This window comes from Mytilus edulis, chromosome 13 (assembly GCF_963676685.1).
Source record: "Mytilus edulis chromosome 13, xbMytEdul2.2, whole genome shotgun sequence".
Classification (NCBI taxonomy): domain Eukaryota; kingdom Metazoa; phylum Mollusca; class Bivalvia; order Mytilida; family Mytilidae; genus Mytilus; species Mytilus edulis.
Genome location: NC_092356.1, coordinates 1,932,555 through 1,951,222, shown reverse-complemented (window position 1 = coordinate 1,951,222; position 18,668 = coordinate 1,932,555). Strand labels below are relative to the sequence as shown.

Sequence of the window (18,668 nt, the reverse complement as noted above, 5' to 3'; positions counted from 1 at the left end):
ATATTTCAGTTTTATTTACGTTTGAATTTTTATGCGTAAATCTTAGTATTTCTTTCATTATTTTTCTCTTTGAATTTAATCTTTTTTTTAATATTAAAAAAAAACGTTGTCATAGTACACATTAGGGGTTACATTCTATAATTTCCAGCAAAACTAATAGGGGAGGGACTAGAACAGAAAAACAATCTTCATTGAGTGGCAATAACTTATATATTGAAGCGTACAATGACGGCTGTCTCGTCTAGCTAGGTGACAACATTTGCTGTTTCAAGTTTATTTATATCTCAGACTGGTATAATAGTTGTCATAAAATCCAAAAAAAATAATGATAAAAAAGGTTGACAACATTTTATAAAAAAGATTCAACTTATGTTGAGCGTTTCATTTTTTTATATTGTCTTGCTGATCGGTTTTGTTATATTTTTTTCATCTACTACTGTTCTAGCAAAAGTCACAAAAAATGTTGTTAAAATCAGCCATGCGACTTACTTAAAAAGATTAAGCTGACCTTTCTTGTTGTTTGAATATTTCAATCATTCAACTCGTGCGTAGATCGTCTTTCCCTCTAATCTTTTTTTTAAGGTAAAGATAGCGTGAAATTTTCACTGCACCAGACATCTGATATACATTCCTGTTATATTGTGATCGGACAAATCTGCGTTTTTATATAACCAATAGGCCAAACGAACGAACCCATTTAGCAAGGGTATACTGTGGGACAGGAGAGGTCTAGAGATGTCAATATTTCTATACCCAAGCGAATCTTTGTTTTGAATAAAAGGAGATATAGGTATACATTAATGCGACAGCAACCCAAAGACACAGATAAATAAAAATATTTAGAGTCAACATTCGGTCTTCTTTTTATATAAAATTCCGTATACTGAATAATAAGCTCAAAACCGACCTATGGCTAAATAATAGTTATACGGAGTTAATTCAATATCATTTTCCGTCAAATATTATAAATCCGAAAAGGCAGATTTGATTGAATATTATTTACCGTCAAAGATATTAATCCCAACAATCACAAGTGTTTGAAAAATTTCACCTGCCATTTTTTAATTTTGATTGGTGAAAATTTAAGAAGTTTTAATATATACCAGTAAAAGAAAAACACTTCACTGTATAATAAAACGGTAAAATAAAGTAATGATAATGGATGACGACCAGCGGCGAATAAAATTAATATTCAGGACGATTACGTGTAAATATAATAAGAGTATTAACCCCGTTTTTTACTAGACTGACAAGCTGAGTCGGTTTTTTTTTTATCGTGTAAGTTCACAAGATATTAGTTCGCAGGAAGAAAAGTCAACCGACCCGGACACATTTCCGACTCTGAGACGGCCAGTGTGTGCTCTTACTCTATTATGCCAAGTGTTAAGCGTTGAAATAGAATACCAATTTAATTAACGTCTTTGTTTGATCGTTCGGGATTCGAACAAATTTAATGACCTCCCGCTCTCGAGGCGAACGCCCCCACACGGGACCAACAAGGAGAGTGGTAGTGATCGGTAGTACAGAATATCATACCAAAAACTAAAGTACAATATACAATACAGCTTCACAGAATTCTCACAGTTACTAAAGCGAGCTAAAAGTATCTAACCTAAATTGGATGCGTGAAATGATATTGTAAACTACACGTAACTATGGATGATCGACTTCAGGGTAGATTTTATGGATCAAATTAAAAACTCTTGCACCTATTATTTGAGTGGTCCAAGTATTGCCTGCTGTTTCAAGTCTTAATGTCTGTCCTTATTCAATATACCCTCATTTTCTAGTGGTATTTTAAAGTTTCACGTCCAACCTCACTGTCGACCTCCTATTGTACGACCTTCCTATTGTATTTAAAATGTATGTGTTATAGTCATTAACAGGCATGAAATATTTGCTACTGGACGTAAAGCAAACAACAATCAATCAATCTAATTAATTTCTCTGTTACATTACTAGTACTTAGCACACAAAGACAAGATCTTGTAAAATGCTACAATTTACAATTTCCTTTTAAATTTGTATGTTGTTGGGGATTTTTTTTAGGAGGGGGGGGGGGTTCTCTTCAGTTTATCACATAATTGACAGCTTATTCAAAAGTTTTAAATATTTTTTTACTTTTGTTCTTATCTAATGTTGAAATACGATTTATAACATGTGATTTTTTTTTTGTCAGGCAAGGATAAAACTAAGAAAGATAAAAGGTTTTTTTCAGGTGTTTTTGCTTCATTTAGACATGAAAAGGGAACAAGGGACGACTAAATTAAAGTGTTTGTTTTCATATAATGTAAATCTCACCCAACACGTTTTGATCGGGACAGTGAAACCTAGTTTAATACGGTTTTATTCATTGAAGTTTGCATGCATAGTTCTTATTTAAAAAAACACACAAATAAAGCAAGATCTATTAATTAATTGGACTGAAAAGACAAAACTAATTATTTTGCATTCGCATGTATCTTAATGTAGGAAAATTACCAAATCAGAAACAAAAGGAACATTTACCGGATGAATAGTGTGAAGGACCTTATGCATCTAGGACTGTCCGATTAGAAGTTCTTAAACAAGATGTTTAAAAAGCTAATTGTTGGAAGAGTTTACTTACTGTTTTCTAAGATCTGACCTTTACGATTATAATTCATGATTACTGACAGATCAAAAACATCAAGTATATATAGTATGAAATTGTTGGGCATAATATTCATTGGTCAGTTATAAATGAGGTCTGTTTGGGGGTTTTGATTGCCTGATTTATTAAAAAAGAAATCGTTTTTTTGAAAAGTTGGCTAAACAAATATAAATTTAACCTCTAATTTTGTAAAACTATCTTTTGGTGTTATTTAGATGCTATTTTTTTTTTATCATGAATAAATAAGTATATGATGTAATGCCATTAAATCGGTCCGTTTTCATTTTAATTTGGTAACTGTTCATTGTTTATATCAGTCTGAGTACTGTTTAACTATCATTTAAGTTGAACATATTTAGACTCGTCCAGTTCAGGAGAATTAGGTTTCTGCAAGTGCTCTTTATGTACTTTTCTTATATTTTTGACGGTTTGTGAGTCAGTAAAAGTTCAATGATTAAGTTAATATTGACATTAAAAGACCTCCTCACAAAAAGGGCTGTTCAAATCCCCTCGCCCATCTTCTGAACTGCATCGATATTTATCATTCTTATGCCATTGAAGGTCAAGGATAATTTCTTTACACAAATGTTACCGATATAAGTGAATAAATCAGTTGTTATAATGAATTCACCGTGTACTCTGAAATTATTGTTTAAATTTTGTTCATCCATTTGTCGATTTTTAAACACGTGAAAAGATGGCAAAGTATTTGATCGTTTTAGGAAACGTGCATCTGGAATTACAAGACTGGAAAGAAATGCTAATGGTGAAAAGGTATCTTTTTCTATCGTCATTAATTGGCCGTTTATCTCTAGATAATTTAATGGCGTTTCTGCAAAGGCATGAAACGTACAGTTACGTAGAACATGAATTTGAATATGACTATGTAAATACTTCAGATTTTTCATCACAGAAAATATCTCTGCAAAGGACCCATTTGACGGTCCACCATAACTAAACACTTTTGTTATATTATGAAAATCCGACCACGACTCTTTTGGATACGTTGACAGCAAGTCATGTGATATATGAAGTACTTGTAGGTCATCTAGTGGTGAAAATATATTCCCAAGGAACGTTTCCATTGGATTATCGAATAAACTTAGTTCTTTTAAATGTGATAAATTATCAAACGCTGATTGGTCGATTGATGTCACATGACCATCACTTATATCCAGATATCTAAGCTCTGCATAGTTAGTGAAAGCTTTACTTGATATAATGTCCAGATTATTATTAGACAAATATAAATCTGTTGTATTTGAAGGACAATCTGTTGGTATATGTGTTAAATTCATAGAGCTGCAGTTACATCTTATGTCCTTTTGAGTTAATAATCACATATAATATCACAATGATTCGGTAACACATAAGAACTGACACATATAATCCAAAGAAACGACAAAAGTTGAGAGAGAATCATTTCTAAAAAACTTCGATAAAACTACTGAATATCTCTGTTAGATAATAAAACTGATAATTTTTTTCTCAAAAGCTTAAAATTGATTTTAACACAAATATAACAAGTCATGCAAAACATTACAAAGAAATAGTAACTTTTGACATTATCCATGTAACTCAAGTTTCTTATTGATGAAGTAAACAATAAAACAATTGTTGTACAACAAATTAATACACTTAAGGTAGATCACAAGTATATATTTTTTGAGACAGAATTTTTTTATAATTTGCCAAAATGAAGATTTTACTATGCTTTTTTCAAATATTTAATAAAAAGTATGGGTCACCGTGCTATTTTTTAAGCTATGAGGCGTTGAAAATTGCCAAAATTTAATTATTTTGTTCATGAGAAAACACATTAGTGTGCATAAAAAAAAATCTATGAGATAGAATTTTTAAAGAAATTGTGAGAAGAAAGGTTTCATAACATGTTTTAAGAAAATAAAAAGAAAACATGGTGTCACCGAACTTGTTTTCTTGCTACAAGTAAAAATAAAAAATTTCCCTATTAGTCCAGTATAAATTTTGTACTTAAGAGTTATCTCCCCTTAAATGGCTCATTTGAAAAAAATCATTTTAAAACCCACAAAAAATATATTTGTTAAAATATTTTCTATAATATGAATAATTAACAAGTTTTCTTTAAAAAGTAAAAACAGTCTAACCATTGAATTGCAAATCTGTCTCCAAATTTGCAGATTTAGGCTAATAACTAGACCGATTTTGTACTGTGATTGTACAATCCAAGATGGCGGTATACCATGAATCTACCTTAAAAGAAACAAGGTAAAGATAACAATTACAATTTCCCGAGTTACTTGTTCTATTTACATTTCATAAAATTTAAGATTACGAAAAACAAACACGTGATACTTCCTGTCGATACGAGACGTGTTAACGTAACGACAAATAACATCTTTTTAACCTTGTTACCAATTGTGTATACTTGCAGTTCAGAACGACTACAACGGGTAAGAAAACAATACAACTGAAAAATTATATTGATCGCATACGTTTATTTTGATTGCTAATGACACATGTTTCTATAATGTCTGTTAATTTTAACTTCGAATGTCTCAATGGTAATACACAGTACTTTATTCTGTTTAATTCGCCAATTTGATGTTCATCTATTCAGCGACTATGCAATATAAATTTTATTCTATTTTTCTTCCAATTAATTCGTCGCTGGACAGGTTACCGGACACAGGAAGTTGTATCTGACCAGCGAGAGGAGGGAGCTTGTGAATTGCCTCGCCTTATTGTTGTACCTCTAAAACTAACTCGATTCAAATGTGTGCACACAAATAAACTTCATCAGCCAAAGTACAATACATTCATATCAAATAAATATCAAGATTTTGAAAAGCACTTCTGATTCATATGTATATTTAAATCTTATGTTGTTGATTTTTCATTTTGTTGATTACAATATAACACAGACATTCAGGGTCATGGCATGGTTTCATTCTGCTTAAAGACTGGTTATCCCTAACCCCAAAAAATGAATAAAAGAAATTGATCGAATAAAAAGGGAAAAAATTCGCGGATATTACAAAATGCTCAAGTGACGCCGAAAAAAATGGTGCCGTTAATGTTTCGAGTTCATTAAGAATACATCTCGATTTCAACATATTATTTTTAAATGGATTATCCTCTCGTAACTGTATTATCGATGTGGCCTTTGTCATGTTTGTCCTCTACCTTTAAACCATTTTTATTTTACCCCTCCAAAATTTGAATGTAGACAACAAGTGACGTGACGATCGGGTGAGAAACACAAACTCTAGCGGACGGACTACAGTCCTTTAACAATGACCTTTCGCAAACTTCATAGATAGCATAACAAAAACGAACTATTCAGTTTTGGCATGATTAAAAATATGTTTTGAAAGACTCGCTTAAATCTAAATACTCACAAAATCACAAAATTTTGGAAACAAGTTTAATATGATGTTATATGATTGCAGTAACTATCTACTTAAATGAAGATTTAATAAATTAAACGTAAAATGTCGAATATTAGTATGTAACAAGAATGTTGAAAGAAAGAGAGAGAGAGAGATAATTCATATATGTTTGAAATATGAAATTTCGTTAAAATAGTGTACAACGATAAATTGAAGGTTTAAACGTTATAGTATTTATGAATGATTTTTAATTTTGAGATAGCGGACAACATACTTGATTTTTTTTTATTATTGATAACAGCTTTTTATATAGGAATGCTTGGTCAACAATGTCAACACTATCGTGAAAGAACAAGCACTGCAATTAAGAGTCGACCAAAAAAGTTTGCAGTGTGGATTAATTTTACTGACATGATCAATACGAATAGTGTTAATTGCTAAGCAGTATCCGCTTTTCCTTTCGATTCTGATTTATCCGAGATCCATTATTTTGATATGCTCGGTTGATCAGTCTTCTTGCATTTTTTTGTTTTGCTATTGCGTTTATTTTCAAATTATCAGTTTCAACACGGTTGAAAGACCTTTCCGGTTTCTTCGACGTTTCCGCACTAAACGGATACTAGTATCTTTGAAAACTAACTACTGTAAATTCAGAAATTATTGCGATGTTTTTATTATTACGAAAAATTCGACATGGTTATAATCGCAATAATTATAACTCGCACTGTGTAGTCTATGTAATGTGTATTTTTTTTTAATCTATATGTTGTAAAGTTTTATTTTACGAAGGATCCTCATCCTTATTAAAGAACCTTTCAAAAACCTTTTTAGACGTGCGTACTCAATATCCTTTCTGATCATATGCAATTATAAAATCGTTGAAAATTGAGATAAGTTTTTCAACAATAAATCAGTCTATCGATCGGAAAAGGCATGATCAAGTAAACATGTGTATGATGATTGATGAGAGTAGATTCACATATTTCACAGATGATATCGGATATATTCGTAATGTCGTAACTATAATCATGTTTCCTTTTCACCTATGTGACCTACCGAATTAGACTATTTACCGGGTATGAAATATTATGAACAACATGAAAGGTTCTACGTGCGGTGTAGGATCTGCTTTCCCTTCTGGAGCACCTGAGATCACGCCCAGGTTTTGGTGGGATTCGTGTTGCTAAGTCTTAAGTCTTCCTTGTTGTGTCTTGAGTACTATTATTTGTCTGTGTGTCTTTTTCTCTTTTAGCCATGGCGTTGTCAGTTTATTTTCTATGAGTTTGAATGTATTGCGATATCTTTTGTCCCTCATTCACGTAGGATGAATACTGCCTTAAAATCGATACTTACTTTCCTAAGGCTATCAAAAACATGTAAACGTATATTTCGAATAATGAAAAATAATGAAAAATAACTGACAATTCCAACCAAACCTGTGCTACGTTTTAACTGCTTATGATCTTAATGATGGCAGGGACCACCATTATTTTTTGTTAGGATGTGCATCTGATCTAAATAATTTTTCTTTAATAATAAACTTATTTTGATTTAAGGGTGGTGCCAATCTTTTTTTAGAAGGAAACGTACCGTTATAAATTTATAAGCACGAATGAAAATTCGTAAATTGAATTTGTAAAATTTGCTTGATGCGTAAATGTACAAGTTTCCTCCAATGCTAATTACAAAGTATTTCAGAGGTGTTTAAAGTACGTGTAATTAAATGAAAATGACAGTTAATATTACGGAAGTTGTGATTTCATATCAAATCCCATAACAGACTAATAATAAACCTTATTGATAATGTGATAACAATTTTTACGTACTGCTATGTAAGCACATGATGAAAAACAAACATACCCTAGATCAATTTACTATCTAGTTTGCCACGTGTGTACACAGTTAAGTATCACATCTTATTTATCATTTCAACCATGTTGAATTAACCAAGGTTTTCAGATATAAAATATTGCGTACGGTTTTATGTACACGTTATTTCAATTGTATATAAAGCAAATTTTACGAAAATTGACGTTCCAGACAAACACCTTTTACAGACTAAGATGATGACAGGTAAACATTTTCATTTTATTTCATATGAAAATTATTGTAATATAATTTTCTGGTTCTACTTTCACGCAGTGAATAAAACCACGAAGAAGAAAACACATAAATAATCTTGAATACATCACTATCACAACCCGTCCAGTTCCTTTGATTGAGATATCGCTTAATTAGACTTAAGTGTAGAGCTACAGTAAAACCGTACATTAACGGGTGGTACATGGACTTTTTTAGATAAAACACGGACTCTTTTTAGTTGTTACGCAGCCCCTTTTGGGAATAGATCCACTCTTGCATGATCAGTGAGTTCATTGGCACTTTGACTTTCAATTAGAATCTTTTTGGTTCACCGACTATTTCTTTTTATTAAACAAAATATTTCCGTTACCTTCAATAATTTTTTTAAAACATTTCCAGTAAAATACTTTTCATATCAGTACATTAAGGGATTGGACATTTAACTTCAAAAAGAAGGGGGTATGGTTTTCTCCTAAAAAAAGATATTTTGATCCCAATTTTTATGAGAAAAAGTCTATTCTGGTCTAGCAGATGACAAATCGATGATCTGCATGATTCCTGATTTTCCGAGTACTGTATATTTAAAAGTGCTAATTTGAAGAAAAAAAATTTGGGTGATGGCGTTGAAAAGTAAATAGCTAATATACTCAGAAAAGAACATACCGCCCCTTTTATGACGCAAAATAAGCGATCAATAAATGTTTTCTTCAATATATGGACATGAATAGTATTTTGGACAATGTTGAAAGTTTATTTCAATAAAACAGACAGAAAATAAGGAAATAAAATCAAATCTCATTTAAAGATAAAATCCTCATCAACTCACCAATGTAGGATTGATCCTATAAATAAAAGTGTACGTGTAATTCACGTCCATATAAGTAGCAAATATAGAAGAAAATCAAATACATATACAGAGGGATATTCCAAATATATGTCCCCATTTAGATGCATTGATCGTCCAAAAAGAGGGTGTTCCAACCCTTGGGACCCCCACCACTGAATATTGAAATCATGTATTTGGCAACAAATGTTCGATTATAACGATTTTTGAAAGAGGGAATTTGGGGATGGAATTGCACATCCTGCATTTTTTCACCAAAATAAAGATCACAGCTTGTTTATTATAGATCATTGTTGCATCCATAAACATCAAACGTTAGCTTACCTGCCACTAAAATATTTCTTTAATATATTACTTTTTTACGAAGTTGCATTAAAAAAAATATTAAACGTGTACTGCATTCATGTTTTACTTGAAATGGTACTTTTTTTTTATCAAATCATTAGATTCCTGATGTTTCAAGAAAAACACTCTCGGTTAAAGGGAAATAAAAAAATCAAAAGACTTTCGAGATTGTAGGAAAGCAACAACTTTAATTCATATTTCTTATTAATTTTTAAATGAGTATAAAAAAATCAAAGGTACCAGGAATATAATTTAGTACGCCAGACGCGCGTTTCGTCTACATCAGACTCATCAGTGACGCTCATATTAAAATATTTGTAAAGCCAAACAGGTAAAAAGTTGGAGAGCATTGAGGATTCAAAATTCCAAAAAGTTGGCTAAGAAAATCCTCCGTTTCCGAAGAATTCATAGTTTTGTAAACGGATAATTTATATAAATGTCCATATTATTGATATTCATGTCAACACCGAAGTGTTGAATACTGGGCTGGTAATACCCTCGGGGACGAGACGTCCACCAGCAGTGGCAATGACCCAGTGGTGTAAAAGTTATCAAAGGAACCAGGATTATAATTTAGTACGCCAGACGCGCGTTTCGTCTACATAAGACTCATCAGTGACGCTCATATTAAAATAAGAAAATCCTTAGTTTTCGAAGAATTCAAAGTTTTGTAAACAGATAATTTATATAAATGACCACATTATTGATAAGCATGTCATGTTTCAATTTATATTTTTAACATTTTTCAAATGGATAATTAAATTTTTAAAAATGAAATCACACAGACATAGCCGACTCGTTCATATTGAAGACAAAGGTTAACTATTTCTAAGGTCTAGTTCTTTGCTTAAATCTTCCAAAAAATTGACAAACAGACACTTAATGTTTGACACTGTTATTTCGACTCAAAAACACAAGTGTTCGATGCATTATTTAGACGGTTTAAAAATAAACAATAACAGATACTAGGTTTTTTTTTAGTAAAAAAGAACTTTCCAACTTAGCTATTCAGGACAGATTACTAGAAAAGAAAATATGATAAAAAATTAAAGAAAATATGACAATTTGCACGACTTTTAGTATGACACACTTTTATGGGAGTTTTGAAGAAAAAAATAAGGTAAAGTCAATATTAGGAAAAAGTATGAACGTTTATTTTTACTATTTATTAGAATATTTAAATTTTCAAACATTACGTTTGAATCATGTCTCTTATCAATTCTTCATAATTTGTAAGTCCAATCATTTATTCAAGAGCTTTTTCTTGACTTGAATTCAATAACTTTAAACTTAGTTATACCAATAAGTTTAATATGACACATCGTTTGCATATTCAAATTTGGTTTGATTTCAGTGAAATGTATCCAGAATATATATTATGAAGAACCTTAAATGTATTTTAAATGTACAATGTTTGTATACATGTATAAGTTATGTACAATTTTCTGACAATGTCGGTTTTACTTTTCTAATTACAGATACTATAACACCAAATATATCACTAGCTCTTTATCGCTATCTGTGTCAAAATATCGTAGGAACAGAAGAACATGTTAAAACAATCAGATTAATGAACACGGTGAGAGATAATTTTTCAAGTAACAAGTTAATGACAGTCATAACAAGTGGAAGCTATGGGGAAGGACTTGAAATGCGAGGAAGTGATTTAGATATAATGTGTGTCAGCAAATCTATCCAGGTCTATGAGGATGTAGAACCCGGGATTAATCCAAGAATGACATATTTGTCCGTGGAGACAGAAGATGTAAAACCTGGTTTTACTCAATTAAGACTAGAATATAGCAGCGATCAGTATATTTTGGAATGTTGTGATGAACATCATGGTAAACGTTATTTTTCTAGTGCTTTATGTAAGGGAATCATGTTATTGTTTGGGGATAAAGGCGAAACAATGCATGGACCGTGTATAACTGACAAAAAAGGATTTTTTGATTTTGCCTTTCCTTTACATTGTAAAACGTGGATATCTTCTGCTGTAAATTGGATAACAAGATCAAGTAGGTCATGGCCGAGTCATAACGTCACACAAAGTATTATAAATCACGGGGTACTTTTTGTACCAATCGGAGTTCACGGATCACCAAAAGAAGGTTTAGAATGGCGAGTATCTTTTTCAGTGGCTGAAAAACTTTTAATTAATACATTTACTCACACTCAATTAATGTGTTATGCTCTCTTGAAAATAGTTTTGAAAGATGTTATAGCAAATGATTCTGAATGTAAAGATTTACTCTGTTCATATTTCCTTAAAACAATTATTTTCTGGATATCTGAAGAACTACCATCCTCTGTATGGAAGCCTGATAATCTTATACATTGTTTTATGCGATGTTTCAACAGGTTAGTCTATTGTGTTGAGCATTCAGTTTGTTCACATTACTTCATTCCAGAAAACAATATGTTCGAGAACAAAATAGAGGGCCGTGCTCGTGATGTACTTTTAAACAAATTCAACACGTTACACAGCTATGGTTGGCGATGCATTCTATTTTCAGATCAAATATCTAACTTTGATGTAGCGATGTGGAAATTTCCAATTGAACCATTTGTATTATATGTAGATGACGTTAAGAAAATAGTGCAATCCAGATTGTTGTATATTGCAAATGGTAACTTAGAAACTTATTTTGAGTTAGATATATTCAGCAACGGACTATTACACAACATATGGTGTCACCATTGTTCACTAAAGCAATTATATGCATACTACATATCACATAGGTGCAGTAAACTAGCTCAGCGTTTACCACTTGATGGGGCGACTATCAAAAACAAACACAAATACAAACAGTACAAATCCTGTTTAAGTACTCTGCTAACAAATATCTATCATGACGCTGTATCTGGATGGCTGATGATAGCTTCATTGTTTTACAAAACAAAGCAATACAGAAAAGCTTTACAGATCATTAGGTATTCTATATCGAAATGTACTCCCGACAAACTGTTCTTTGGAATGAGTCTACCAGATATCCATTACCAATCACTAAAACTGCAATCATTTGCCAAGAAAAGTGTTGCTCATCTGCTGAAAATTATGTTCATAGAATATATAGGATTTACGGTACATTCAACTTTAACACCAGATGAACTTTCAATGGAGGGAAGGAATATAACTCATTTCTTTCCATCCACTGCGTATGCAAAATTCCTTAGTTTTCTTTGTCATCATCACCTCAATAATGTTAGACATTGTCGGGATTCCTTAGAAGGTCTAGAACTTGTTATAGCAGAACGTTATTTGATACCAAATTGGAATACAGAAGATGCCTACACTTTTTTAGGGATTGCTTTAGAATTACATGGCGACAAGGAATCCGCACGACAAGCATTTTTACAATCTGTCGAATTATCCGAGGATGAATCTCATAGTTTAGCCGCATGGAGACTTTTGTCTTTGAATTGAATAATTCATTTGTGCATTTGTTGATCTGTCAAACTGATGTTTGTGTACTTTTTTACCTACAATTTACTAGACAAAACCACATGAGTTAGAATATGGTAAAGATATCCATGTTGCTGATACATTTATTCAAATGCCTAGCTCTTTTATCTTATGGAACATGAAATAGCTGCTGTAAAATGAAAATAAAAGCACAATTATTTTTACATAGGTTTAATTGTAAAATTATTTCTGTCTCAGTTATTTTAATACATGTAATATGTGTAATATGAAAAGAAAAACAAATCGATATCTCTATCTATCATTCTCTCGTATTTCATATTTTAGTTTTATAGATATCTTTTTCTAGACAAAACAAAATTAAAGCAAATCGTAGTCATCGCAGGATTTCAACAGTCCGTTCAATTGTATTGACCAATTTGAAGGTAAAAACGAAAACTGTAATTGTCAATGCAAGAAATGAATCTGTTTTGTAAATAGATCTCGATATAAAATGTATCAAAATATTAGAACATTTCTACACTGTTACTTTTGCTTAGGTACTATGTCTGTACTAAAAATATGTAGTACTGGAAATTGACTTTTGACTTTTAGTGCTATTTCATTACTATATATATATTGTAATATTTAGGGGCCTGTAATTTACAGTACTTGATTTATACAACATATTTTTTGTACAGAAATAATACCAATAGTGATTACAATATTTCATGTTTGAACATCATAACTGAAAGAGATTTGAAATAGACAAACTTTAAAAATGCTGAAAATGAACCTGTGTAACCAAAAATTTGAAGTACTTAAATTGCAAGTACAAATCAAGTACTGTAAAATACAGGTAACTAAATATTACAATAATTTTATATTTGGTGCAAATGGGACTTCTTCTTCAGTAAATTAAGGGATGTTTAAGAGTCTACTCAATGATGAAGTCGGGGAATTAAAACATACAATCAACAATGTGGCCCTGTTATTGAGTGTTGGAATTCGATTCTGAGAAAATGCAGGTATAATGCAAAATTATATGTACATTATCCGATGAGCAGACACATAGCTGATTTATATGCAACATACTTGAATCAATTAACATATTCCATTTCATGATTGTAGTATTTAACCAGTTTGTAAGATGTTTCGGCTTTGACTTCTTCAGTTTCTATATTATTTTTCTTAATTACATGGCAGATATTTTTTTTTCTGTTACATTCATTAAAATGTTTTATTCCACTTCGCTAGGATTTAAATGTTATGGCACTTAAAATCTCCCGTTTGTCAGTATAACAGTTACTTTGAAAAAAACATATTTATATGTAACCCTCCACGTGATGGTGTTTGATAATAAAAGGATTCAACGATGATAAACGTTCTCTCAATGTTTTGTTTGTCGAAAGCCATAGTCTTTACCACATGTATTTCACTCGTACTATATCATTGCGATTTAAAATTAAAGCAATTTAATTTTGTTAATAAAAGAGGGACGAAAGATACCAAAGTGACAGTTAAACTCATTAATCGAAAATAAACTGACAACGCCATGGCTAAAAATGTAAAAGACAAACAGACAAACAATAGTACAAACGACACAGCATAAAAAAAAATAAAGAATAAACTACACGAACCCCACCAAGTGGGGTAATCTCAGGTGCTCCGGAAGGGTTATACATAACTCTTTCAGGATGTAAGCTATTCCTATTTATTAAAAGATCGACATCAGATTTAACTTCCTTTGTTAGAAGTAGATATAATAAAAGGAAAGAAAACATAATGAAATATCTTTAACTTACAAGACAGGTGAAACACCAAGAGGATAGTTAGACGTATAAGTGGAAAACAACCATTATCACTGAACTAGTATACATATTTGTTTAGGGGCCAGCTTAAGGACGCCTCAGCCTTTGCGTTACATTGAAGACCCACTGGTGGCCTTCGGCTGTTGTCTGCATTATGATCGGATTGTTGTCGCTTTGACACATTGTCCATTTCCATTCTCAATTTTAATAATGCCAAGACATAGCAAAACAACCAATGGCCAAATGCAATATACAACAGAACGAGCCCCATCAAAACCCAGGGATGATCTGAGATGTTCTGGGAGAGTATGTAGATCCTGCTTCATACGTGACATCAAAGAAAGAAATAAAAAAAAACCTTCACAAATAATCAATTGCGAGGTACGTTCAAAATAAACTCATCATAGATACCAAGACTACATTTAGTATACGCCATACGCGCGTTTTGTCTACAAAAGACTCATCAGTGACGCTCGAATCCAAAAAAGTGAAAAAAGGCCAAAAAAAGTACAAAGTTAAAGAGTATTGAGGACCAACATTCCTAAAAGTTTTACCAAATACAGCTAAGGTAATATATACCTGAGGTAGAAAAGCCTTACAGTCTGAGAACAAAACTACACTCAAGTATTTCACAAAATTTTACCATATATACAATACTGACATGATTTAACAAACCTTTCTAAAATTGTCCGTTTATCATGTTTATTAATTTTGAAATTATTAAAAAAACTAAGGTTTCAACTCCCTCAGGCAAAATTGACTTAAGATGAATTTGGCTATTTATTTTAGGTATTTTTGACAAATAGCTCTTCAACAGTTTCGATACTTATATATGCTCGGATTTCAAATGTTTGGCTTTGAGCGTTCCTGATGCATGTAAATCCAGAAAAGCGCCTCGGACGCATGAAATTATTAAACGTAATGTTTTCAATTTTTCACATCACTGGGTCGATACCTTTTCTGGAGGACTATCAATCCCCTTACTTCGGTACTGACATGATTTAACAAACCTTTTTAAAATTGTCCGTTTATAAATTTTGAAATTATTAAGGAATTAAGGTTTCAACTCCCTCAGGCAAAGTTGACTTTAGATGAATATGGATATTTATCTTAGGTGTTTTTACATATAGCTCTTCAACGGTTTCGGTACTCATACATCCTCGCATTTCAAATGTTTAGCTTTGAGCATTCCTGATGAATGTAAATCCAGATAAACGCTTCGGACTCATGAAATTTTTGAACGCAATGTTTTCAATTATTTTTTTTTATAATGCGTGTACATTTGGGTCAATATTCATAATTATTTCTAAGGGTAATGTTTTCATATGTAGCTCAGTGCATATCGTAAACTTGGATATGTATGATGACTCGTTTAGAAGCTGTGAAATTCCCACACATGTGTTTACATCTTCGGGGTACGAAGTGAGATTACTTTTTCCGTAAATAAGCATACCCCGAAATCCTCTTGTGCTGCAGCTCCTCGTTGAAAAAATTCCTTTCATCACACAATAAGTACTTTGAAAATTAAATGCTCTGAATACTTTTAATATCTCCATAGTTTTTATACATTTATTATGCAGTCCTTTTCTTTCCAAATTAACACAAATTGTTAAGTTCAGGCACTTGTTAAGAATTAAAACATGTCCAATACCACTACACAGAGTGTTTTTTTTTTATGCACAACTTTGAGTTCCTCAATTAAAGGTGCATTTCTAATTTTCGCTTGCTGTTTATTCATATTTAAGGCAATATACTTGATGGTTTGAAATAGTTAAACATTTGAGCATGTCTGTAATATCGGACTCTTTTCTAGCGAGCTACTCCATGTTTGACCTTTTTCATTCAATCAGTTTAATTGATAGGACATTTTAGTAATTGCTAGTCGTCCCATGTCAATTTATATGATCTTTGTCATTCTGCTTAATTTCTTCTGTTAGCTATTGATAAATCGAGCTTAGACTTCTTATAAAACTCTGCTTACCATATTTGTGTTAACTTATTGTGAGAGCATGTTAAGGCAATAGGCAAACTGAGAAAAATCAGACAGAAGTATGAGCATTAAGGCCTAGTTTTGGCCCAAGAAAACAAAATGATTGATAACCATTTCAAATTGGCACATAATGTTAAGAAATGCATAGGGTCAAGAAATGTAAATGAAAAACTTAAAGATCTTCTTCTGATGACGTCACAATTACGTCATAATATGTACTGTTTTCACAAAAAACGATGAAAAATAGAGAATTTATGCAGTTTTCTGTCTTTATTTTCGTTCAGGAAACATCCTGCGCAGCCGAGAAACAACAAAATAATTTAACAGAAACTTGAAACCACGAGCATCACTGAAGAGACATGTATTGTCGAAATGCGCATCTGGTGCAAGAAAATTGATACCGTTAATTTTATTACTATCACTGGGTCGATGCCTCTGCTGGTGGACTATTAGTCCCCGAGGGTATCACCAGCCCAGTAGCCAGTACTTCGGTACTGGCATGAAAATACGGATTGTTTGTGTTATTAAAATTTGCTGTTACAAAATGATAGAAATTATTATAAATTAAGGAATGTATCTCCCTCATGCAAAGCTCTGATTCCTTTCACGGATTTGGCTATACTTTTTGGACCTTTTGGATTATAGCTCTTCATCTTTTATATAAGTTTTGGATTTCAAATATTTTGGCCACGAGCATCACTGAAGAGACATGTATTGTCGAAATGCGCATCTGGTGCAAGAAAATTGATACCGTTAATTTTATTACTATCACTGGGTCGATGCCTCTGCTGGTGGACTATTAGTCCCCGAGGGTATCACCAGCCCAGTAGCCAGTACTTCGGTACTGGCATGAAAATACGGATTTTTTGTGTTATTAAAATTTGCTGTTACAAAATGATAGAAATTATTATAAATTAAGGAATGTATCTCCCTCATGCAAAGCTCTGATTCCTTTCACGGATTTGGCTATACTTTTTGGACCTTTTGGATTATAGCTCTTCATCTTTTATATAAGTTTTGGATTTCAAATATTTTGGCCACGAGCATCACTGAAGAGACATGTATTGTCGAAATGCGCATCTGGTGCAAGAAAATTGATACCGTTAATTTTATTGAATATAACTATTGGCATAATCTCACCACTATTTAATGTTGTTTCATGGGTGCGCACATTCTTTTTGTATGTAAAATATACTTAAAACACGATGAAAAAACAAGGAAAATCATGAAATGTAACAAAATATGCAAATCAGGTCATGATTTCTTGCCATGGTAACTTGTTCGATTTCAAATTTGTGTTGTTTTTCTTAGTACTTTATACCTTAGTCAATTTTTCATTAATTTAGGCATATGTATGATAACTTTTAAATTTGCAGTAATTTTTGAGCCAAATAAGGGCCTTATTGTCTCTACTCATCATGAAAATTGATTTTTCTTCACCAATTATTTTTTACAGTCTCATAAACCCAAAAATCAGGTTTAGAAAAAAAGCTTAATTTTAGAAATGTTTGGCTCCTCAGAAATGGTTCCACTGTTTATGTGCGTCTGGGCAAAAACAACAACGAGGGCTATGGAAATATTGATTTAAAACAATAAAATGCTATTCGGGTGGTAAATTATATCTTTTTATTTTATATCCTACTGGACAGAAACAATTGGGATATATTGAAAGATAATGTAGATACATTTTGCTAATACAGAAAAGTTAAGCCCTTAAAATGGAAGAAATTCCATTTATGCGTGTATAAATATGGTGGCATTCATTTTAACCTATATTTAGAGTTATTTGTACAATGTTGTACTTTTTGTTAAAAGTAATGATTTATAAGTTAGATATGGATATAAGGAAGTAGTATCTAAATGGGTTTAATACAAAGAAACGCGTTTAGCTTCACATATTCTCTCGAACTTATATTGTATGTAATGTAGTTACGTCCTGTTTGAATGTGTTAATCTATATATGATATATAAACAGACGCATATGTTTTGTATTTTGTCAAACAAAAACCGAGCACACATAAAGGCAACAGTAGTATACCGCTATTCAAAATTCATAAATCGATTGAGAAAAAGTACATACTTTTGAAACTAAAACTGAGGGAAACGCATATAATTTAAGAGGACATCTACGACACAACAAAGATACAACATTAAATTGTAAGACACATAGAAAAGAACTATAATATAACG

The 18,668-nt window shown here is 31.8% G+C and overlaps 1 protein-coding gene across 1 annotated transcript in view; it reads left to right on the top strand.

Annotated features, from left to right (window-relative positions):
• LOC139502336 (uncharacterized) overlaps positions 1-13,997 on the top strand; it is a 61,977-nt gene extending 47,980 nt beyond the window's left edge. The window contains exon 3 of the mRNA XM_071291784.1: positions 12,017-13,997. Within this exon, the coding sequence (XP_071147885.1) occupies positions 12,017-12,701 (685 nt within the window). The 3' untranslated portion in view covers positions 12,702-13,997. The remainder of the gene's footprint in view (positions 1-12,016) is intronic.
• Positions 13,998-18,668: the final 4,671 nt, after the last annotated feature.